Here is a 16,811-nt window from a genome sequence, read left to right on the forward strand (position 1 = left end):
AAACGTACCGCGTTTAAAGGCAAGCGGGTGGTAGCTGTCGGTTTCAGACTCTTGGGCATGAACCTCAAAGCCGATCGCGGCAAGGAGAAGGAGCAAGCCCAATCGTGTGGCCAGCGGGCACGGGCACAGGGCACGCCCCCGTCTACCAGGCGATGAGGAAAACATGCCTTGAACCCCACGTTGGCCAGCCCACGCAAAGTCAGCCACCCCGGTTCTCATCCAGTGTTCACCCTTGAAAAGCCTGCATTCGCCGTTCTCTCTCTCTCTCTCTCTCTCTCTCTCCCTCGTCCTGCACCAGGTTCAAGTATATATCCCTCCCCCTCTCTCTCTCTCTCTCCAACTAAACGTGTGTGTGATGAGAGAAAGCGCCTGTCTCTCTCTCTCTCTCTCTCTCCCTCTCTCTCCCTCTATCTGAAAGCAAAGATCCGAGTTTATCCCAAAAAAAAAAAAAGTAAAAATGGCAGTGTGTGTGTGTGTGTGTGTGTGTGTGTGTGTGTGTGTGTGTGTGTGTGTGTGTGTGTGTGTGTGTGTGTGTGTGTGTGTGTGTGTGTGTACAAAAACACACAACCCAACCAAAGGAAGCAAAACATCAACAATGCACACAAACACACACAAACACACACAAACACACACTCTCTCTCTCTCTGTCTCACTCTCTAAAACTCTCTCTCTTAGTCTTGTTTACGAAGCGGCTTCTTCTTCGTTTTATGTTTACATGTTGTTAGGTATGTCTTCCTTTTCTTCCTAGGACAACTGGGAAGAAACCTGTTAGGGGGGACGACATGAACTACCACTGCTACTCTTACTGCAACAGCAATAACCTCATTGTCGCTAACTTTAACTTGCCCAGCCACGATGAAACGATCATCAAGGGCGGCAAGATCGACACAAGAGTCACTGGGCTGGCCGGGGTATGATGAGCGGCGGGATCATCGCGATCCAATGCACCTTCATTCTGGCTCAGCCAGCAGCAACAGCACTCAGCTCCTCCTGCTTGTCTTCCCAGTCGACTCCAACCAGGAGAAAAAAGCAAAGAGAGAGGTACATTAGCATTCAAGCACAAGCTCTGTCGTTGGATGTGGCGGTTGAAGAAAGGCAAGTTATGAACTCAAGCAAGTGTGTGTGTCTGTGTGTCTGTGTGTCTGTGTGTCTGTGGTATCAGTCTGGAGTCGTGTGGTCAAGTGATTGATCTATGTTCGGCGGGTGCGGTGGTTGGGATGGGCTCCTCAGCATCAGCATTGGTGGTGGAGGATACTACAGCCATTGGGATCAGCGTGTCACTGCGAGCCGAGTCGAGCAAGGCCGGGATCAACACGTGACCCTAATGCACGACAAGCTCAGTTCTCGATCAGGCACTGAAGCATTCAAAAACAAAAAGACCGCAATTTGCTGGTATCGCTCACACAGCCGAGGCTGCTCCCAATGCTACGTGTACGTCGGGGCCACCCTTGTACTTGTGTGTGCGCATTTGCCTTGACATGGAGCGGATTCCCGTGGTCACACCTTCATCAACAACACGGACAGCCGAGGCTGTTCCCAATGCTTGGGTGCGCGCATCTGCTTTGACGTGGAGGGCATTCCTGTGGTCATAAGTCACGTCAAGTCGGGAGAGGTCGAGATGGGGACCTTTTTATATTTTTTTTTGGTTTTCTTAGGCATTAGGCATTGGGCAAGACGTACAACTCAGCGCCTTGCTCGCCATTTTTTTTCTGGGTCCCCGTCTCAAGATGTCGAGCACTGGCAGTTCAGACGGGCAATCTGCGAGCTTGCAGGGCTTGGTTGGAGCCATGGGTGATGTCGATTAACCATCGGCCGCTGAAGTTGAAGTACACAAAGCCGAGGATGCACGGAACGAGGCAATTGACGAATTGAGAGTGGCCACTGGCACGGAGGCCGAGGCCAAAGCCAGAGCAGACGTGGTTGAGGCCAAACGCGACTTGGCTCAAGCCGAGGCCAATGACAAAGCGAACGTGGCCGAGGCCAAGTTGGATTTGGCCATTTCACAACAAAGCAGCGCTGCCGAGTGCTCATTGGAGAACTTGCACGCTGAAGAGCACAGAGCTCGCAAGAGGCAAGATGAACTTGACCGGTACTTTGAGTACTTGACGGCCCGAAGAGTGGCAGCTGCATCGAGCGATCCTAAACGATTCTATGGGATGTCGTTGGCACAAGCAAGTGTGCCCTGGCCGGGATCCTCAGACAGCTTTCATGAACGCTTCTATAAATACGTGATGGAAAATTCTCTATGCACAGTCGCAGACGAGGCTACGACCAACGGATTCATGTGGAGATTTACCACGGAGCAAACGAGCTTGCTTAGGGACCTGCCCAGGGGCAATACCAATCTAAAAGCGCGCTGCAAACTGCTTGGGCTTCCTTCTTGCAAGACAGCCAGCTCATCTCATGTTACGTTTGCAGCTTCCCCCATTTTGCAGCCTTGGGCAGGCACAAGCTCGACATTGTTTTGGGAGCAAGAGAGCCTTGCAAGGATGCCAACATTGCCTGCATTCTGGAGCTCAAGCTTGGCACAGGGTCTTTCCAAGAGCAGGCACAAGAAAAGCTCACCATTGACCTGTTCGAATTGCTGAAGTTGTCTCCAACTCGAGGCTTCTGCTTTGGTGCATTGGTGAATGAGTCTGATTTCCACATCGTTCGCGCAGACCGCCGACGCGATGGCTCGATTTACTTCACAACCATGGAATCCGGCGAGCTGGCCTCGGGCAGGCCTCTTGTGCAGCTCCTTACCATGCAGCCCACGGAACTGGGTTTCGTTGAAGTGCAGGCGATCATTCACGACAGCAATGGACAGCCCGTGACATACTTTTCATTCAGCTTCCTTGGCCAAGGCAACCATTGCAAAGCATACAAAGGCTACTTTGATGGGGAGGAGGCCGCCTTCAAGATTTTCAACGAAGAAGCCGCCGAGGACATGGAAAATGAGTGTGATGTACTACATCAGCTGCAGGCGGCTCAGGTTCCAAACGTGCCCCTCCTCAGGCTCGCTCCCGTGATCAAACGACCCCCAGCTGCTGCATTGTGACCTCTGTGGGCAAAAAGTTCGAGACGCGGCCCAAAGCATGCGAACTACAGTTGCTTTTGGGTGTGCTCAAGGCTGCGCACAAAGCCGGCTTTGTTCATCGTGACCCGCTTCCGCGAAACTATTTACGAGTGCCAGGTGGAACAGTCTTGTTCAACGACTGGGGGTCAGCTGAAAATATTCGCAAGGGCAATCCTGTCATGCCTGTCGGCTGGCCAGCCGAGCAGGCAGAAGAAATGATTCCACAGACTGCCGTTGACTGCAGTGCTTGCATTGTGTGTGGCCGCTTATGCTCGAATCATCGGCAGCAACCCGTCGTGCCCCAATTCCGGCACGACCTGGAAATGTTTGCAAAGAGCATCTTCCTGAAGTTGGTCTACATAGCTTCAAAAGCAGAGCAGAGCTTTGGAATATGGAGCGATCATCCCGATGCCTTAGCGTGGCAACCCGTCTTGGCTGCTGCGCGCGAGCTACCCGACTTCCAAGCCCATCAACACGATCCCGAAATCTTTGTGGAAGGGTACGAGGCGATCTACAAAAAGTTTGAGGAGACGCTCTTGCAGCACTACAAATCGTGAATATGGCTGCAATGGCCTACATGCCGTGCCCCTTCTGCGTTGCAGCAGGCAAGCTGTGTGTCGCTGTGTTTCCAAATGTCAAATTCAACATATTTGATATCATCACATTGAAGTTGTCATGCATAGGCTTGAGGAGGGGCGGGACGTACTTACAGCTCACGACTCACATCTCTGCCACTGCGCGAGAAATATCATAGTTGCCTCGAGGAAATTAAAGGAGAGGAAGAAAAGATGAATTCGTTGCAGAGATCCAACCGACAACAGCAGCAGTAACATGAAGCACAATCTGATGCCTCAGATGGGATTGAAAACTGAGCTCATTGGTTTGGGTGACCAACCAATGAGTGCGACAATTTTAGCAAGCGCACAAGCGCAAGTGCACACACACACACACACACACACACACACACACACACACACACACACACACACACACACACACACACACACACACACACACACACACACCACGCATGGGTAGCATAGAACCCAAATGAAGCACAGGTTACAACGTTCGTTAGTTAGGGAAATTCCGAATCGGCTTCGTCAAATTGTTGATCCAGGTAGCCCGTATCCTCTGCGCCCTCAAAGCCTTGCTCCAGGTATCCATCTTGAATTGGATCCAAGTCCTCTGCTGCATCTTCGACGCCAACATCCAAGTCTGTGGCCAGGTGTCCAGTCAACAGATGAACAGGCACGCGTCCCACACGCCGCCTCAACCCCATGCATGCTCACTCGCCCACTGCACACAGAACATACATCCGGGTTCGCCAAAGTCGGGCCTCTGCTGCTGGTCATGGCCGAATGGCTCAGCATGGCCCAGGCTATCGTAATGACCAGCATCCTCCAGGCCTACGCCCTCCGACTCGTACACTGGATTCTCGCGCTCGTGGTTGTCATACTACCAAGACACACCCGCACACACGCGCCGCCGTGGATGCAGCAAGAGGTTCAAGTAAGAGTTGGCAGAGGACATGCATCTGACTGCCAAACGCGAAAACCGCGACTAACCATGGGATTCTCAAAGCCGATCATGTCTCGCTCCTGAGCCTTGCGAGACAATTTGCGACGACGGGCTTGCACAAACAAGAGCACGCCCACACCCGCAAACACGCCCAACACGCTAGCGCCAATCGCTACGCCCAAAACCAAGGCATCTGAGCCACTCTGTAGAAGTAAAGATTAACACAACAGGAGCACAATAACACGACGTCGTGCCCAGCAAGTGGCCGCGCGATGGGCCCGATTAGCAAACGAAATTTGATGAAAATATGAAGCCGACCACATGCTGCTCTGCCTTCACGCACCGAACCAGTTGACGCGCTGGGGTCACCAGCAGCCCTGTTGCCCGTCGTGGTAGGTGCGCTTGTCGTGGTGGTCGTTGATGCCACGCCCAGCTGAACATCCCCAGCCATAAGCCGAGGTAAGATGTTATCGCCACGGCATGCAAGGTCACGGGCTTGATTTTCTCACCTCGGCGACCATGGTCGTGCCGTTGTAGGCAAAGGATACCTCCTGGCCAAATGCCTCATCCTCCGTTTGATTCAGGGTTGAGTTGTCAAACATGCCATATGCCCCAATGAGTACCTGGACTGCTCGACGACGGCTCGTCATTTCTTCGTAGATGGGGGCCACTCCAACCACGTGCGATCTACGTCCAGTTCACCGAGCATCATCAGAGTGTCAAGCTCGATCAGCTACGGAACAATTTGTTTAACAAACCCCATCTCAACGCCCCCATCCCCAACTTTTGCCAAACGAATCTCAGCAGACGCACCCGTAATCGCTGCTCTCTATCAAAGCAGATTGAAAAGCTGCTAAAAGTCCACGCTCAAAGGCTCCGCCAGCCTCCATCGTCAGCTTCATCGTCAGCAGAAACGTCACCACCCGGCTTGAAGCGCACTGCACATTGCTTGTAGTCGTGCCGTTTTGCCACACATACGTCTCGGGTGCTGTGCACACGCGCCAGGCGTTGCATGCCGGTGGCGTGGCCGTGGCCGAGTCCCCGCTGGCCTTGAAGGTACCAAGCGGACAAGTCCGGCAGACGCGATCAGATGTCGTGGTGGCCATTACAGCCTGTTCTTCGCCAGCCTGACACTGTGTGGCAGGAGTACACGCTGGGCTGTTGACGGCGCTGCTGTAGTCTAGGCCTTGGAAACAGGCTTCACAGCCGCGGTTGGCCGTAACGCTTGGCGCCTCGCTCTCACGCGCGCCAGGAGGGCAGTCAACCACCGCTAGACAGCGAACCTGGCCTTTGAGTGGCTGATAGCTGACCTGAGCCTCGCAAGGCTCACACGGCGTGCTGGGATCAGCATCCAAGTCTGCCCAGCCCGCTGGGCAGGCAGTACACTCAAACGCCCCGACCTCCGTTTGCGCGGTGCCCACCTCACACGTCACGCATGCCGTGTGTGGATCATGGTCATCGTCAATCGAGCCTGCGACGCACAACTCACAAGAGGTGTCCCTCGTTGCCGTTCCATTCGCAGACTGATAGGAACCCTCCGCGCACACTTGATGATCGGTGCACTCGAGGACGTTGACACCGGTGCTAAACTTGCCGACGCCGCATGCTTGGCATGTTCGATCCGAAGATGCGCCGCACTCCGTCACCATGTATTCACCCGATTGACAAATCCGGCAACCTTGACATTGTGCAGGTGAAATGCCATCATTCTTCCCCACCTGGAAGCTTCCAGCTTCACAACCTGCAAAGGTCTCGCATATCGTGTCACTCGTAGCCGTGCAGTTTTGTGCGATAAACTCATCACTGGCACCGTCACATGTCGCACAAGTGAGGCACACTTGGCCGCGCCCATCGTTGAAGGTCAAACCAGCACCGCAACTCATGCACTCGCGGTCGCTGCTAGAAGTCGGCGCGACTGACTCGCCCATGCCCACGCCACAGGTGGAATGGGCGACGCAAGCCTGCGTGCCGGCTGCGTTTTTATGCTTGCCCGAGGCGCAGGCAACGCAAACGCGATTAGTGGTCGCGGTGTAGTCACTTTGCATGGTGGTACCAATTGGGCAAACGCGAGGCACGTTGCACACAGTAGCCCCACTGGTGTTCTGGTATTTGCCGAGCTTATAACAGCTCTCGCACGCCGTCCTGGGGTTACTATCCGTGTCGGCTTGCCCCGCTGCGCAGGCAAATGAGGCACAAGGCCCGGTGGAGCCGGCCGGCACATAGGTACCCGGCTGGCAAGTTTGGCACTCGGTTGTCACTAAGGAATCGTGATCTGCCGTGCCTGCCATGCAGGGTACACACTCCAAATCCGAGCTGGCTGTCGGAGGCTGTGACAGGTATGAGCCAGTGTCACAAGAGCTGGTACTCGTGCAGCTAGCAGCGTTGGTGCTGTCACTGTAGCCCGTGACGCCGTCACATGCCACACAGATGCGGTTGCTGTCCATCAATGTCCCGGAGAGTTGGAAAAAAGAAAAAGCCAACAGTGTGTGAGGAGGCAAAGTCATGAAAATGCCGCCTATACTGTTTGCTTCGAGCAGCAACAGTCCGACACAGACCTGGTTTCGTCGCAATCGTGCGTCATGTATTCGCCAGGATGACACACAGTGCAGTCACCGCACACAACATCGTTTACACCATCACCAGAAGACGCAATGTATTGGGTGTTCGTGCAATCTGAATTTGGAACACACACCGCATCCTAGCCAAGATTGAAGAAAAGAAGCGATGTCCGTAAGATACAACATCGTGCAGTTTATAAAGGAGCAACATCATGTCCCGGCTTGGGCCACCAAATGCAATACTCACTGCCACACTGGTGCAATTTGTCTCCATATGAAAGCCATTGCCGCAACTACAAACAAATTGCACAGCACAGCGTTGGTTCAGAATGCAGGCATCAGGATATGTGTATCGCGCTTCAGCACCAACCTCGTGCGGCATGGGTTGCAGGTGGCGCCATTGTCGGCAAATTCATTCTCCCCACACTGGACGCAAACTCGATCTAGATTACCAATGCATATTCGAATGAACGTTTCGTCAACAGAGTCAAACCCACGACTGAGAAACGTTGGCAGTGTAGCACGCCAACCGTACCAGTGGAGCTTGTGGGGGCACTCTGCGTAATCCAACCCGCCTCACACGTTGAATGTGGGTCACAGGCCACGGCATTGTTACCGGTGCTGAACGTATTGGCTGCACAGGCCGAACACTGATCAAGATCCGACTACGTACCAACCAAGAAATCAGCCCCGTTCCATAAGTTGCCAAAATCGATGAGATGACGCTGGCTGGATTTCGCAGTCATGCCAGCAGAACAGGATACACATACACGAAATTCTCCAGGTAGACAGGGCTCCATCAACTGGCAGCGGTGCACAAGGCTGTCGATGTTTGCATCCTTGGTTGAAACGTAATCACAGGCTACATTTGCACAATGTCAGCTGCTACAGAAGACAGGAAACACGGGAACTAAAGGCAAGTGCAGACTATCCATGCGGCACGTACTTTCGTTCAATAAGGTGAGAAGCATGGCATCGACATTGACATAGCCTCGATCGAGACTGGTCAAATCATTGGAGATGGTAGCGGTCAAGCTTCCGACCGGAAGCTGCGGGCAAAATCAAGCAGAACCAGACCGAAATTACGCGCAAAATGTAGCCGGGCCAAATGACCAAGAGGGATGCGCGAGGGGATTTGAGAAAATGGATTCAGGGATTCTGTGACACATCCAAAAAAGACTCTCATTTTAAGCGTACCTCGAGACGGGCCAGCTGGCGAACGTTGTTGGTTGGGCGTGACATATTAATTGTCAAGTGGGTCACTTGACCCTGCGCATCAGTGATGGTGAGAGGGACGCTTGTGGCACGGTCCCGGAAGGTGGGGAAAAAGCCAATCAATGCATAGAGGCCCGGGTGCTCAACATCAAAGTTGAACGTGACAGTGCATTCAGCTGCAAGGAGCAGTCGAGCACAGAAACATTTTAGTTTCACACCAATGAGTCAACTGACACGTGTAGGCGGCGAGTTGAGTGAGCCACCTGAGCCCGACATGGCCTGGTGCACATGCAGGCACCTACAGTTCGTGCTGGAATCGTGATAATAGCCAACGCCGTGGTAGGCATTGTTGTGAACACGGGAAAACTGCCAAGGCCCCGTCATGACAACCTGACTCAAGGCGAGTGTGAGCAGGCTTGTTGAGGACGACGCTCCAGTGCGCAGTGAGGTGACGATTGCAGCAAGTGCGGGCATGCGTACCTTGCCCGAAGTGTCATCGGTATCAAGAAACTGGTGCGGGATCGAGCGTACAGGCCGAAAGGTCATTGAATCAGCACAGACAGAGCCTGCGCCATAGGCGTTGGCAATCTCAATCTGCCCAGCTCGGGGGAACACGAGCTGTGGTGTCACCATTGATAAAGCAGACCATGAGGCATCGCGCGGCATGGTAAGAAGGACCACCAGGGGTTTTTCTCATGATGGTTTAACCGAAGCATGAACATGGAAGGACGTACGGTACGAAAAAGAAAGGTATTGCTATTGGCACTCGTTGAGTGATCAAGAAAAGTGGGAGCCACGGGCCTTGGATTGAGATCAGTGTGGAGCGTATAGCTGACATTCTTGGACCTTGACGCATAGGGCACGATATGCACTTCCACATCCACTTCCATCACACCATACACCTTTGAAAGTTAATCACGCGTGCAGGGCCAGAACACAAGTCAAGAATGAGGGCACGCTGCAAGGGAAAAAGCTGGGGGGAGCTCTGCGAATGAGAAAAAACTTTGCACTAGACGCATGCCAAGCAACCACAGGCAAAGGCCAACGGTCGGGGACTCGGGACGTGCGCTGCGACCTTGGGAGTATTGTACAAAGCCGTCGAGGCGCTCGCGTAAGCGAGATGGTAAGTATCGCCGATGTAACTCAAGCTGCCACTTGAAAACGACTCCCAGGCCCCATTCAGAGTGACTTCATCGGGAGCTGCAGAAGCAAAGAAAACGAGGTGAACTTGATGCAACTGTACCCTCGGCACGGATCAATTTGACACGTCGATCACAAGGTTTACAGGAAAGGATTCGCGACAAATAACGTACTTGTGGAGGGATCCAGGAGGACGTTACGTACGGGCTCAATGTGAACGGCGTCCGCTTGAAAGACCGTGGTGGCCGAGGAGGCAAGGCCGTGGATGTTATTGATCCAAACGGCATGTGATCCTGCATCAAAATACACCTGGCCGGCGCTCGAGGAGAATTGATTTTGGGTGCCGAGCGCCGTGCTTTGATCGTTGGTTTGAATATACTGCGCGTAGGGGCCATTGCTGCTTCCGACCAAGGCAGACGTGGCAGCGTTGGCCAGACTCTTGTGCGTGCTGGAACAGAGGCATGAAGCATAAGAAAGTACAGTCTGCAAACATCAGCGTGGGGAGGGGTTCAAAGGGTCGCACACTCACAGTCCGATGCGGTAAATGCCGGGAAAGCGGACGTTAAAGTTCCAACGAAACTCGGCAAAATCAGCGGTGGAAGCATCGGCCACGACACCCGTCTTGGTGAGATCTGCGTGGGGAAGAAAGCAGAGCAAGCCGCAGCGTTGAGTGCTTGAGCCGGAACGATCGGGAGAACTCAAGAGGCGACCTGTCAGAGTCAGCGCGAGGATTTCACTTGTGTTTACGAACAGTTGGAGTTGGCAAATCCGTCTGCACTGGTGGAAAGGGTCCAACTGCCGATGGAGGATGTTTGGTCGAGATTGCCGTTATCCACGCTCAAAGTTCGGGTCAGCCAAACGCCGTCAAAGATGATAAAATCTTCATCGCTGGTCAGTTTCTTGAAAAGGACCTTGGAGGAAGAGTCGAGAAGAAAAGTGCCGGCGTAGAAGATATCAGATACGAACTGGCTCCAATGGAGGCTGGTCACGCCATTGACATGGGAAATGCGGATTTCGACGTCGTTGGATGTCAAGAGACGTAAATGTGTAAATCCCCAGGCTGATAAAGCACGGCAACCAGAATTGGCTTCGTAAAAACGGCAACCAGCACTGGATGTCGCACCTCCTCGACCGGGGTGCGCACTTCGACAAAGGCACTGTCCTGGGAGCCTGCAACGACGTTGTTGCCAAGATAGACCGTTCCGGCTGCTGGAACTTTGTATTGGGCGCCATTCCCTGTGTAAATTTTGGAGCAGAAGAAGCGAATGGTGTTGCACGTGAGCTGGAGGGATGCGCGAGAGAGAGAGACGAGGCATACCCAATCAGCAGGCTGTAAACGAACCCATGCGCACAAAGGTGTCCGTGTCCTCAGTGTCGATGACAACACCGCGCCTAATGATGATGGCATCAAGGGCGATGGTGCTGACGGCATCGGGGTCTTGCTTGACCTGGACGGAGACGAGTCCCACGCGCATGTATATCCGAGCGAGGGTACGGTACATGTCAGCACCGACGGCGCCCGAGGTTTGGTCCACTTTGACGGTGCGCATGCGGTTAGGATCGGACTCAGGCAAATCAAGCTGCGTGATGACGACGTTTGTCACGGTGCTTCGCGTCTCGTGCGGACAGTCGGTGATGTAGAAGCTCCAGTAGTCCTCCTCGGGCAGCTGCAGATAGGCGGTCATACTGGCTGCAGCACCTGTGCTATACTGTCGGGCAGACCAGCACCGAGGAGGTGAGTGGTTAAAGGAGAGGAAGATTACCACAGACAGGGGTGGTCGTGACGCTTGAGGCTGGTCGGCGAAGCATACCAGACAGTTATCGCCATAGCGGCCTGTGATGCCGGACACTCTCCAGAGCCCGGCCAGGTCGGTGGCGTTATCAGAAGGATTTTGAAGGGCCTGCTCTGAGTCAAAGACATAAGTATCAAACCCGATCAAGTCGAGCGCTGGAGGACACGGGTCATGGGTTGCCGATCGTAAGACGTGCAGCGTTGAAACAAGCAAGATGAGAAGCGTGTGTCAAGCACAAGAAGAGAGGCATTGATCCTTTGAAGAGAAACACGGGCAGACACCTTACCGCTTGATGCATCCATCAAATGATTTGCGCCAGTCGGTATCACGGTGGCAGCAACCTCGCGCACCACGCCCACACTGGCAGCCACCAACAACAAGGCAGCCAGGCGGTGCGCCATGATATTTCTAGCACAAAGAAGAGATTACAAGGTCGATCAAGGATGAGGGCTGACCTCGATCCCAGTGAGATCTGCCCCGTCCCCGCACTCGACCAAACTCTGTCGCGCCATCATGGTGTGCGTCATTACATTAGACAATCGATAGAAAAGCAGGCAGCACGCGCGCACCTGCCAGTCACGATATCAGCAGGCAATGGCAGTGGCAATCACGAAGCAAGGGAGACGACGACGACGACAGCCCGGGGAGACAGATGGAGTCGGGCAACTGATCGAGACGGCGTCAGTGTGTGTGTGTGTGTGTGTGTGTGTGTGTGTGTGTGTGTGTGTGTGTGTGTGTGTGTGTGTGTGTGTGTGTGTGTGTGTGTGTGTGTGTGTGTGGAATGGCACGCGCAAACCATGTCCTTATTGTTGATGTTTCATGTCACTCTCTTACTTCATCGTAATATCCGCTAAAGTCAGGGTGACTGCAGTTAGATATATATACTTGTTGTTGCACGATTTTGACATGTTGCAGATATAAATGTTATAGCAGTTTATATTGATTATGTTATCGAAGCATTTTTATGAGTTGATGATGATATTTCGGTAGTTATTGTAGAAGATCTTGGGGATGTTGGTTGCAAACGAAACATCAACAATCAACGGCGAATTCTGGTTTCTCTCTCTCTCTCTCGCTTCTCTCTCTCTCTCGCTTCTCTTTTTTTTCGCGAAGGCCGCTTGCACCTTGTTCCCTGTCGGTCTCTCTCCCTCCCCCTTTTAATTGGCCCTCTCTGTTGCTCGCTCTGTTGCTCGCTGCCTCTCTAACTCTTCATTTTTCAATCTGCTCATCTCTCCATAACGATCGATCTGTGGTTCTGAATTGGAGAAGAAACACACACACACACACACACACACACACACACACACACACATACACACACCACAAAAGAGGCTAACCCGATTGACACTCGTGGTACCAATCGTTTATATTCACACGCCAACAACAAACACGCTGAGCCATGGGTCATCTCTCTCCATGGCTCATCTCTCAAGGGGAAAACAAATGCAGACACGTGGTCGCGGATTGATCTAAAGTCCCGCTATGAAAGCTCGCCGACGGGCGCGCAGTCAAGCCACAGCTGGTGAATAAAAGTATACAGCTTGTCCGTAACAGAGACCTTGTACGGGGTTGGGTTGAGCATGCGCTTATGATCCATACGCAACAGCCGCATCTGTCGTCAAGTACCGTCCAGAAGGACCAAGGATGAGAGTATGAGAGCCATTGAGATCAAGACAATGTTGATGTGATGCAAGTACCTGATCATCCACGCGCTTCTTGATGTCGTGAATGTCGGGCAGCTCGGCCGTCACTTCGCCCTTGTTCCAATAGACTTTGTACAGCTGCTCCACGCGGTTTGGCCGCACAACCGCGCGTTTCTGCTCCTGAAATGGATGGCGACACAGGATTTGCTCGCCCACCTAAACCACAACCCCGTGACCGATACATGAGGTGTTCCCCCATACGAACCCATCGATGCGCCGTGGCATGTCCAAAACACGGGCGGGCGTGGTACCTTTGGCGTCTCGTCCTCTCGGCGCGTCAACAAATCGCAAATCGGGGCACCGTCACGACCATACAGACGGTAGCAGTACTTGTCACCAGGCATGGTCACCTTTTGCACCTCTGCGCTCAGCTGTTGATAAACAGGATGAACGGTCAGTCGCCATGCCGATTGCACCTCCACCATAAGCCAGGGGACAAAGAAAGAAAGCGGGCATGACGAGTCAAACCTTGATGCAAGGACGGTTGTCCACCTCGACCAGCTTGTACACGCAGCCTGATTGCAGCGCACCGATTCAGCATGAGGACAGGCTATGAGGACGGGCTGTACGCTTGTGCCCATTGTCACGTATTGTTGTGCGCCTTCCCAAAGCCAGGAAAGGAAGTCTCACGAACCGAGGGCAGGCTGGGCTTGACAGGTCACCAAATGAGTGCCCACGCCAAAAGCATCGATGGAGTGGCCCTACACAATCACAGTGGTGGCAAGGTGAGGTTCAAACGGCACCGCAGCAACGCGGCAAGCCTGCGAGAAGGCTTTGGCAACGATACGCGATAAGTCGACAAACCTGTCCCTCGAGAGAGTAGAGAGTATCTTCATTGATGTCGTTCGAGGCCACAATGGTGAACTCGGCCAAGCTGGGAACGTCCAGTCTGTGGGAAAGGGTGGAAAAGGGTCAATCGTCAGTCAGGCGCACAGGAAGGCAGCAGTGGCCGCCGCAAAAGAATCCAGTCAAACAGCCAGGCAGCCCCGAGCCGAGCCATGCCAGCTTCAGGCCTACAAAAAGCCAATCCCCCAGTCGAATGCAACGGCACGTACTCCTCAGCCAGCCATTTAAAGACGCTGCGACAAACGTTGCTTTGGTAGGCCAGATCCCCCGAGTCGAGACGCACGCCTGATTGACGCCGTGCAGGCCAACCCCGGGAACAAAATTAGGAACAAAATGAGGAAGGAAAACCACAAAGTTTAGGAGAACGAGGCATCGCTGGTGTCTCCAGCTGCAAGGGCTCACGTACCAATGGCCGCGTAGCCGAGCTCGCGCAAAGTCAGAGCGACCACCAAGAAATTGGGGCAACCGCTGCGTAGGGCATCGTATCTGTGTTTAGGCAGCACACGTGAGGATAACCATCGGGCACAGCTTGGTAAGTTGGCGCCATAATCGCACAACGTACGTGTCGATCAGGGCCAAAAAGGCATGGGGAAAGGCGATGGCATATGCGCAAAAGGCTATCAGCTCTCGCTACCGCCAAACAGCGACAGAAATGTGACCGAATGTGAGCATCGGGAGAGTGTGTGGGGACCAGAACAAGTTGAAAAGCACGCGTGGCGTGTGGTGGGAGAACGGGCTGCAGCCGGTCAAAAGGCATGCAGGCCATACGTCGTTGGGATTGAAATCGCACTGCATGGGCGACTCGCGCCATTTGCTGGCCAACAACGCGCGCTTCTCTTGCGCCTAGACGCACCATGGAACAAGCCGCCTTTTGGTGAGCATGGATCGATGATCAGCCAGCCAGTCGAGCCGATGAATGGGTCATGGCTTTGTGCTTGAACAAGGGCCCAAGGACACTGACCAAAGCGACAAAATCAGGGCAAACTTCATCGCTGTCCTTGTACTTGACGGCTCGGTTGGCGAGCTGGTCCATGGTCTCGTAGGCGGAAACAAACGCGTGGGCATGCGTGCCAGAGATGGGAACCCCAAACAGTTTGCCAGCCAGGACGTTGCTGGTTGCGTTGAAACCGCCAATGTAGCAGTAGCGACTGGCAGAGAGGCCTCCATCAGGGCCCTGCACAAAGTCGAGCAGTGTGTGTTTGTGTGTTTGTGAGGGCCTTGCCTTGGGCTTGGTGCGGCCCGCTCAACCCAAGCAAGGTGGTCTGACCTGAGCGCGGCGAAGGCCAAACTCCAAAAGACGAGCCTTTGGACCAGCGGCAAGGCGGAAGCGGGCGGCATTGGTCGCCACAAGAGATGCATAGTTGATGAGGTTGAGAAAAGTGGTTTCGAGCAGCTGCACGATGGGAAGGGGTCCCTCCACGCGCATCAGCGGTACGCGAGGAAAGACAACGGTGCCCTGCGTCCAGGATGGGATGGGAATGAGACAACAGCATGGCAAGCTTTGCAGAGGTGGAAGGATTCGATTAAGATAAAATTAAAAAAACTCGCTCGAGAGGGCTCGCAAAGTTACCTCGGGGATGGCGTGGATGACAACATCGTTGGCCGTCTGGGCAGAATTGGCACGAGCGAAAAAAAAAAAAAAAAAAAAGAGTTGTGGACAGGGGTGAGCGCGTATCAGCTCAAAGGTACCAGCCCGCCGGATGTATGAGAAGAACATGACGCAATTGAGGCACTGACCACGCTGAGCAGGTAGTCAAAAAAGGCTGGATCCACGCTGGGACCCATGACTTCACGCAAGTAGTCAATGTCTGGTCAGTCAGCATCAGATGAGGCTTGAGATTGCCTGAGGATCAAAGCTCCCAATGCGCCACAGAGCTCGATCGCGCAACGGACCTTCTTCGCTAAAGGCAAACTTGTCCACAAAGTTGATGCAGTCTTGCAAACCGGCAAAGATGGTAAATTCACCCTGTGTCATTGCCACCCACCACGTGAATGCTTCGGATGGATCGCGATCAAGAAACCAAGCCAGTAGGGATCAGGAAGGGGGTGGCCTCTTGTGGATCTGCAGCAGGAGCATACATGAAAGGGACACTTGCGAAAGAAAAGGTCAAAGACTGCGTTGCAATCCCTAAAATCACGACAACAACAACAACAAAAAAGTGCGTGAGGAAGATGAGGCAGATCCGGCGGTAGCACGCCTTGATGTGCTCGTGTGCATCCGCCGGCTTGACCGATGCGATGCGGCTGGGAAAAGGGAGCACGACTGACTTGCGCCCGCTTTGCCAATATGCGTAAGCCATGGTTATCTGGTAGTAGTCGGTGAGGAGTGGCTTGATCAGGTCATTTTGCAGACCGCTCTGGCTCGGCTGCAGTTTCCAAACGGATCAGCCATACCCAAGGTTCGTTCGAATGAGTGTCCATCACACCTAAACATACCCAGCGCCGACTACGCCAGTCGACAAGCACACCCGCTTACCCGCAAATGCAGCCGCGACGCCTCGGACATGATGTTGATGATGATGACGCTGAGGCACACACCCCAGTCGTCTTGGTGTGAAGCAAGAGGAAAAACGATCCCAGCCCCCTCGGGCAAATGCAAAATGCAAAATGCAGCTCAAGACGACCACTGCGCGTGACCCAATGACACGGTACCAAGCGTTGGCCCCCCCACGCCTATCAAGCTCCTCGCACGACGACTGCCACCACACTGTCACAGATGAACAGACAGATGGCTCGACGGCAAAGCGATCCAGCCGATAAATGCACAAGACCAGCCACTGGCCGTGACCAAGCGAGCGAGAGAGAGAGAGAGAGAGAGAGTGTGTGTGTGTGTGTGTGTGCGTGTGTGCAGCTGCGAAACACAGAGAGAGAAGGGTTGCGCTCTCTCAATGTCATTGCAACACACACATTCAGCGTCTCCTCTCTCTGTCTCTCTCTCTCTCTCTCTCTTCCTTTCTTCTCTGGCTTAGCTCTCTCT

General features: G+C 53.6%; 4 protein-coding genes across 4 annotated transcripts; 2 read left to right on the top strand and 2 right to left on the bottom strand.

Annotated features, from left to right (window-relative positions):
- Positions 1–152: 152 nt before the first annotated feature.
- MONBRDRAFT_25534 (uncharacterized protein) lies at positions 153–660 on the top strand (the record flags this gene model as incomplete). The annotated part of the gene is made up of 2 exons (XM_001745793.1): positions 153–198; positions 299–660. 2 exons carry the CDS (start codon positions 153–155, stop codon positions 658–660), a joined length of 408 nt encoding a protein of 135 aa, XP_001745845.1.
- A 2,035-nt stretch (positions 661–2,695) lies between these two features.
- MONBRDRAFT_25535 (uncharacterized protein) lies at positions 2,696–3,615 on the top strand (the record flags this gene model as incomplete). Its single annotated transcript, XM_001745794.1, has 2 exons — positions 2,696–2,974; positions 2,998–3,615. The coding sequence occupies 2 exons, from the start codon at positions 2,696–2,698 to the stop codon at positions 3,613–3,615; spliced, it is 897 nt and encodes a 298-aa protein (XP_001745846.1).
- Positions 3,616–4,136: 521 nt separating this feature from the next.
- Positions 4,137–11,686, bottom strand: MONBRDRAFT_25536 (uncharacterized protein; the record flags this gene model as incomplete). The annotated part of the gene is made up of 24 exons (XM_001745929.1): positions 4,137–4,276; positions 4,375–4,516; positions 4,627–4,782; positions 4,923–5,012; positions 5,089–5,266; positions 5,393–7,015; positions 7,135–7,277; positions 7,385–7,430; positions 7,508–7,580; positions 7,673–7,802; positions 7,908–7,999; positions 8,084–8,186; positions 8,335–8,528; positions 8,655–8,718; positions 8,833–8,970; positions 9,087–9,254; positions 9,428–9,552; positions 9,666–9,940; positions 10,022–10,124; positions 10,244–10,403; positions 10,616–10,728; positions 10,835–11,201; positions 11,304–11,398; positions 11,572–11,686. The coding sequence occupies 24 exons, from the start codon at positions 11,684–11,686 to the stop codon at positions 4,137–4,139; spliced, it is 4,833 nt and encodes a 1,610-aa protein (XP_001745981.1).
- Positions 11,687–12,765: 1,079 nt separating this feature from the next.
- On the bottom strand, positions 12,766–16,340 carry MONBRDRAFT_32471 (uncharacterized protein; the record flags this gene model as incomplete). The annotated part of the gene is made up of 18 exons (XM_001745930.1): positions 12,766–12,897; positions 12,983–13,144; positions 13,240–13,404; positions 13,457–13,503; positions 13,623–13,689; positions 13,793–13,877; positions 14,044–14,119; positions 14,241–14,320; positions 14,397–14,464; positions 14,603–14,677; positions 14,796–15,008; positions 15,102–15,290; positions 15,405–15,440; positions 15,572–15,642; positions 15,728–15,800; positions 15,914–15,962; positions 16,103–16,200; positions 16,311–16,340. 18 exons carry the CDS (start codon positions 16,338–16,340, stop codon positions 12,766–12,768), a joined length of 1,716 nt encoding a protein of 571 aa, XP_001745982.1.
- Between the last annotated feature and the right edge of the window lie 471 nt (positions 16,341–16,811).

This window comes from Monosiga brevicollis, genomic scaffold (genome assembly GCF_000002865.3).
Source record: "Monosiga brevicollis MX1 MONBRscaffold_10 genomic scaffold, whole genome shotgun sequence".
Taxonomy (NCBI): Eukaryota; class Choanoflagellata; order Craspedida; family Salpingoecidae; genus Monosiga; species Monosiga brevicollis.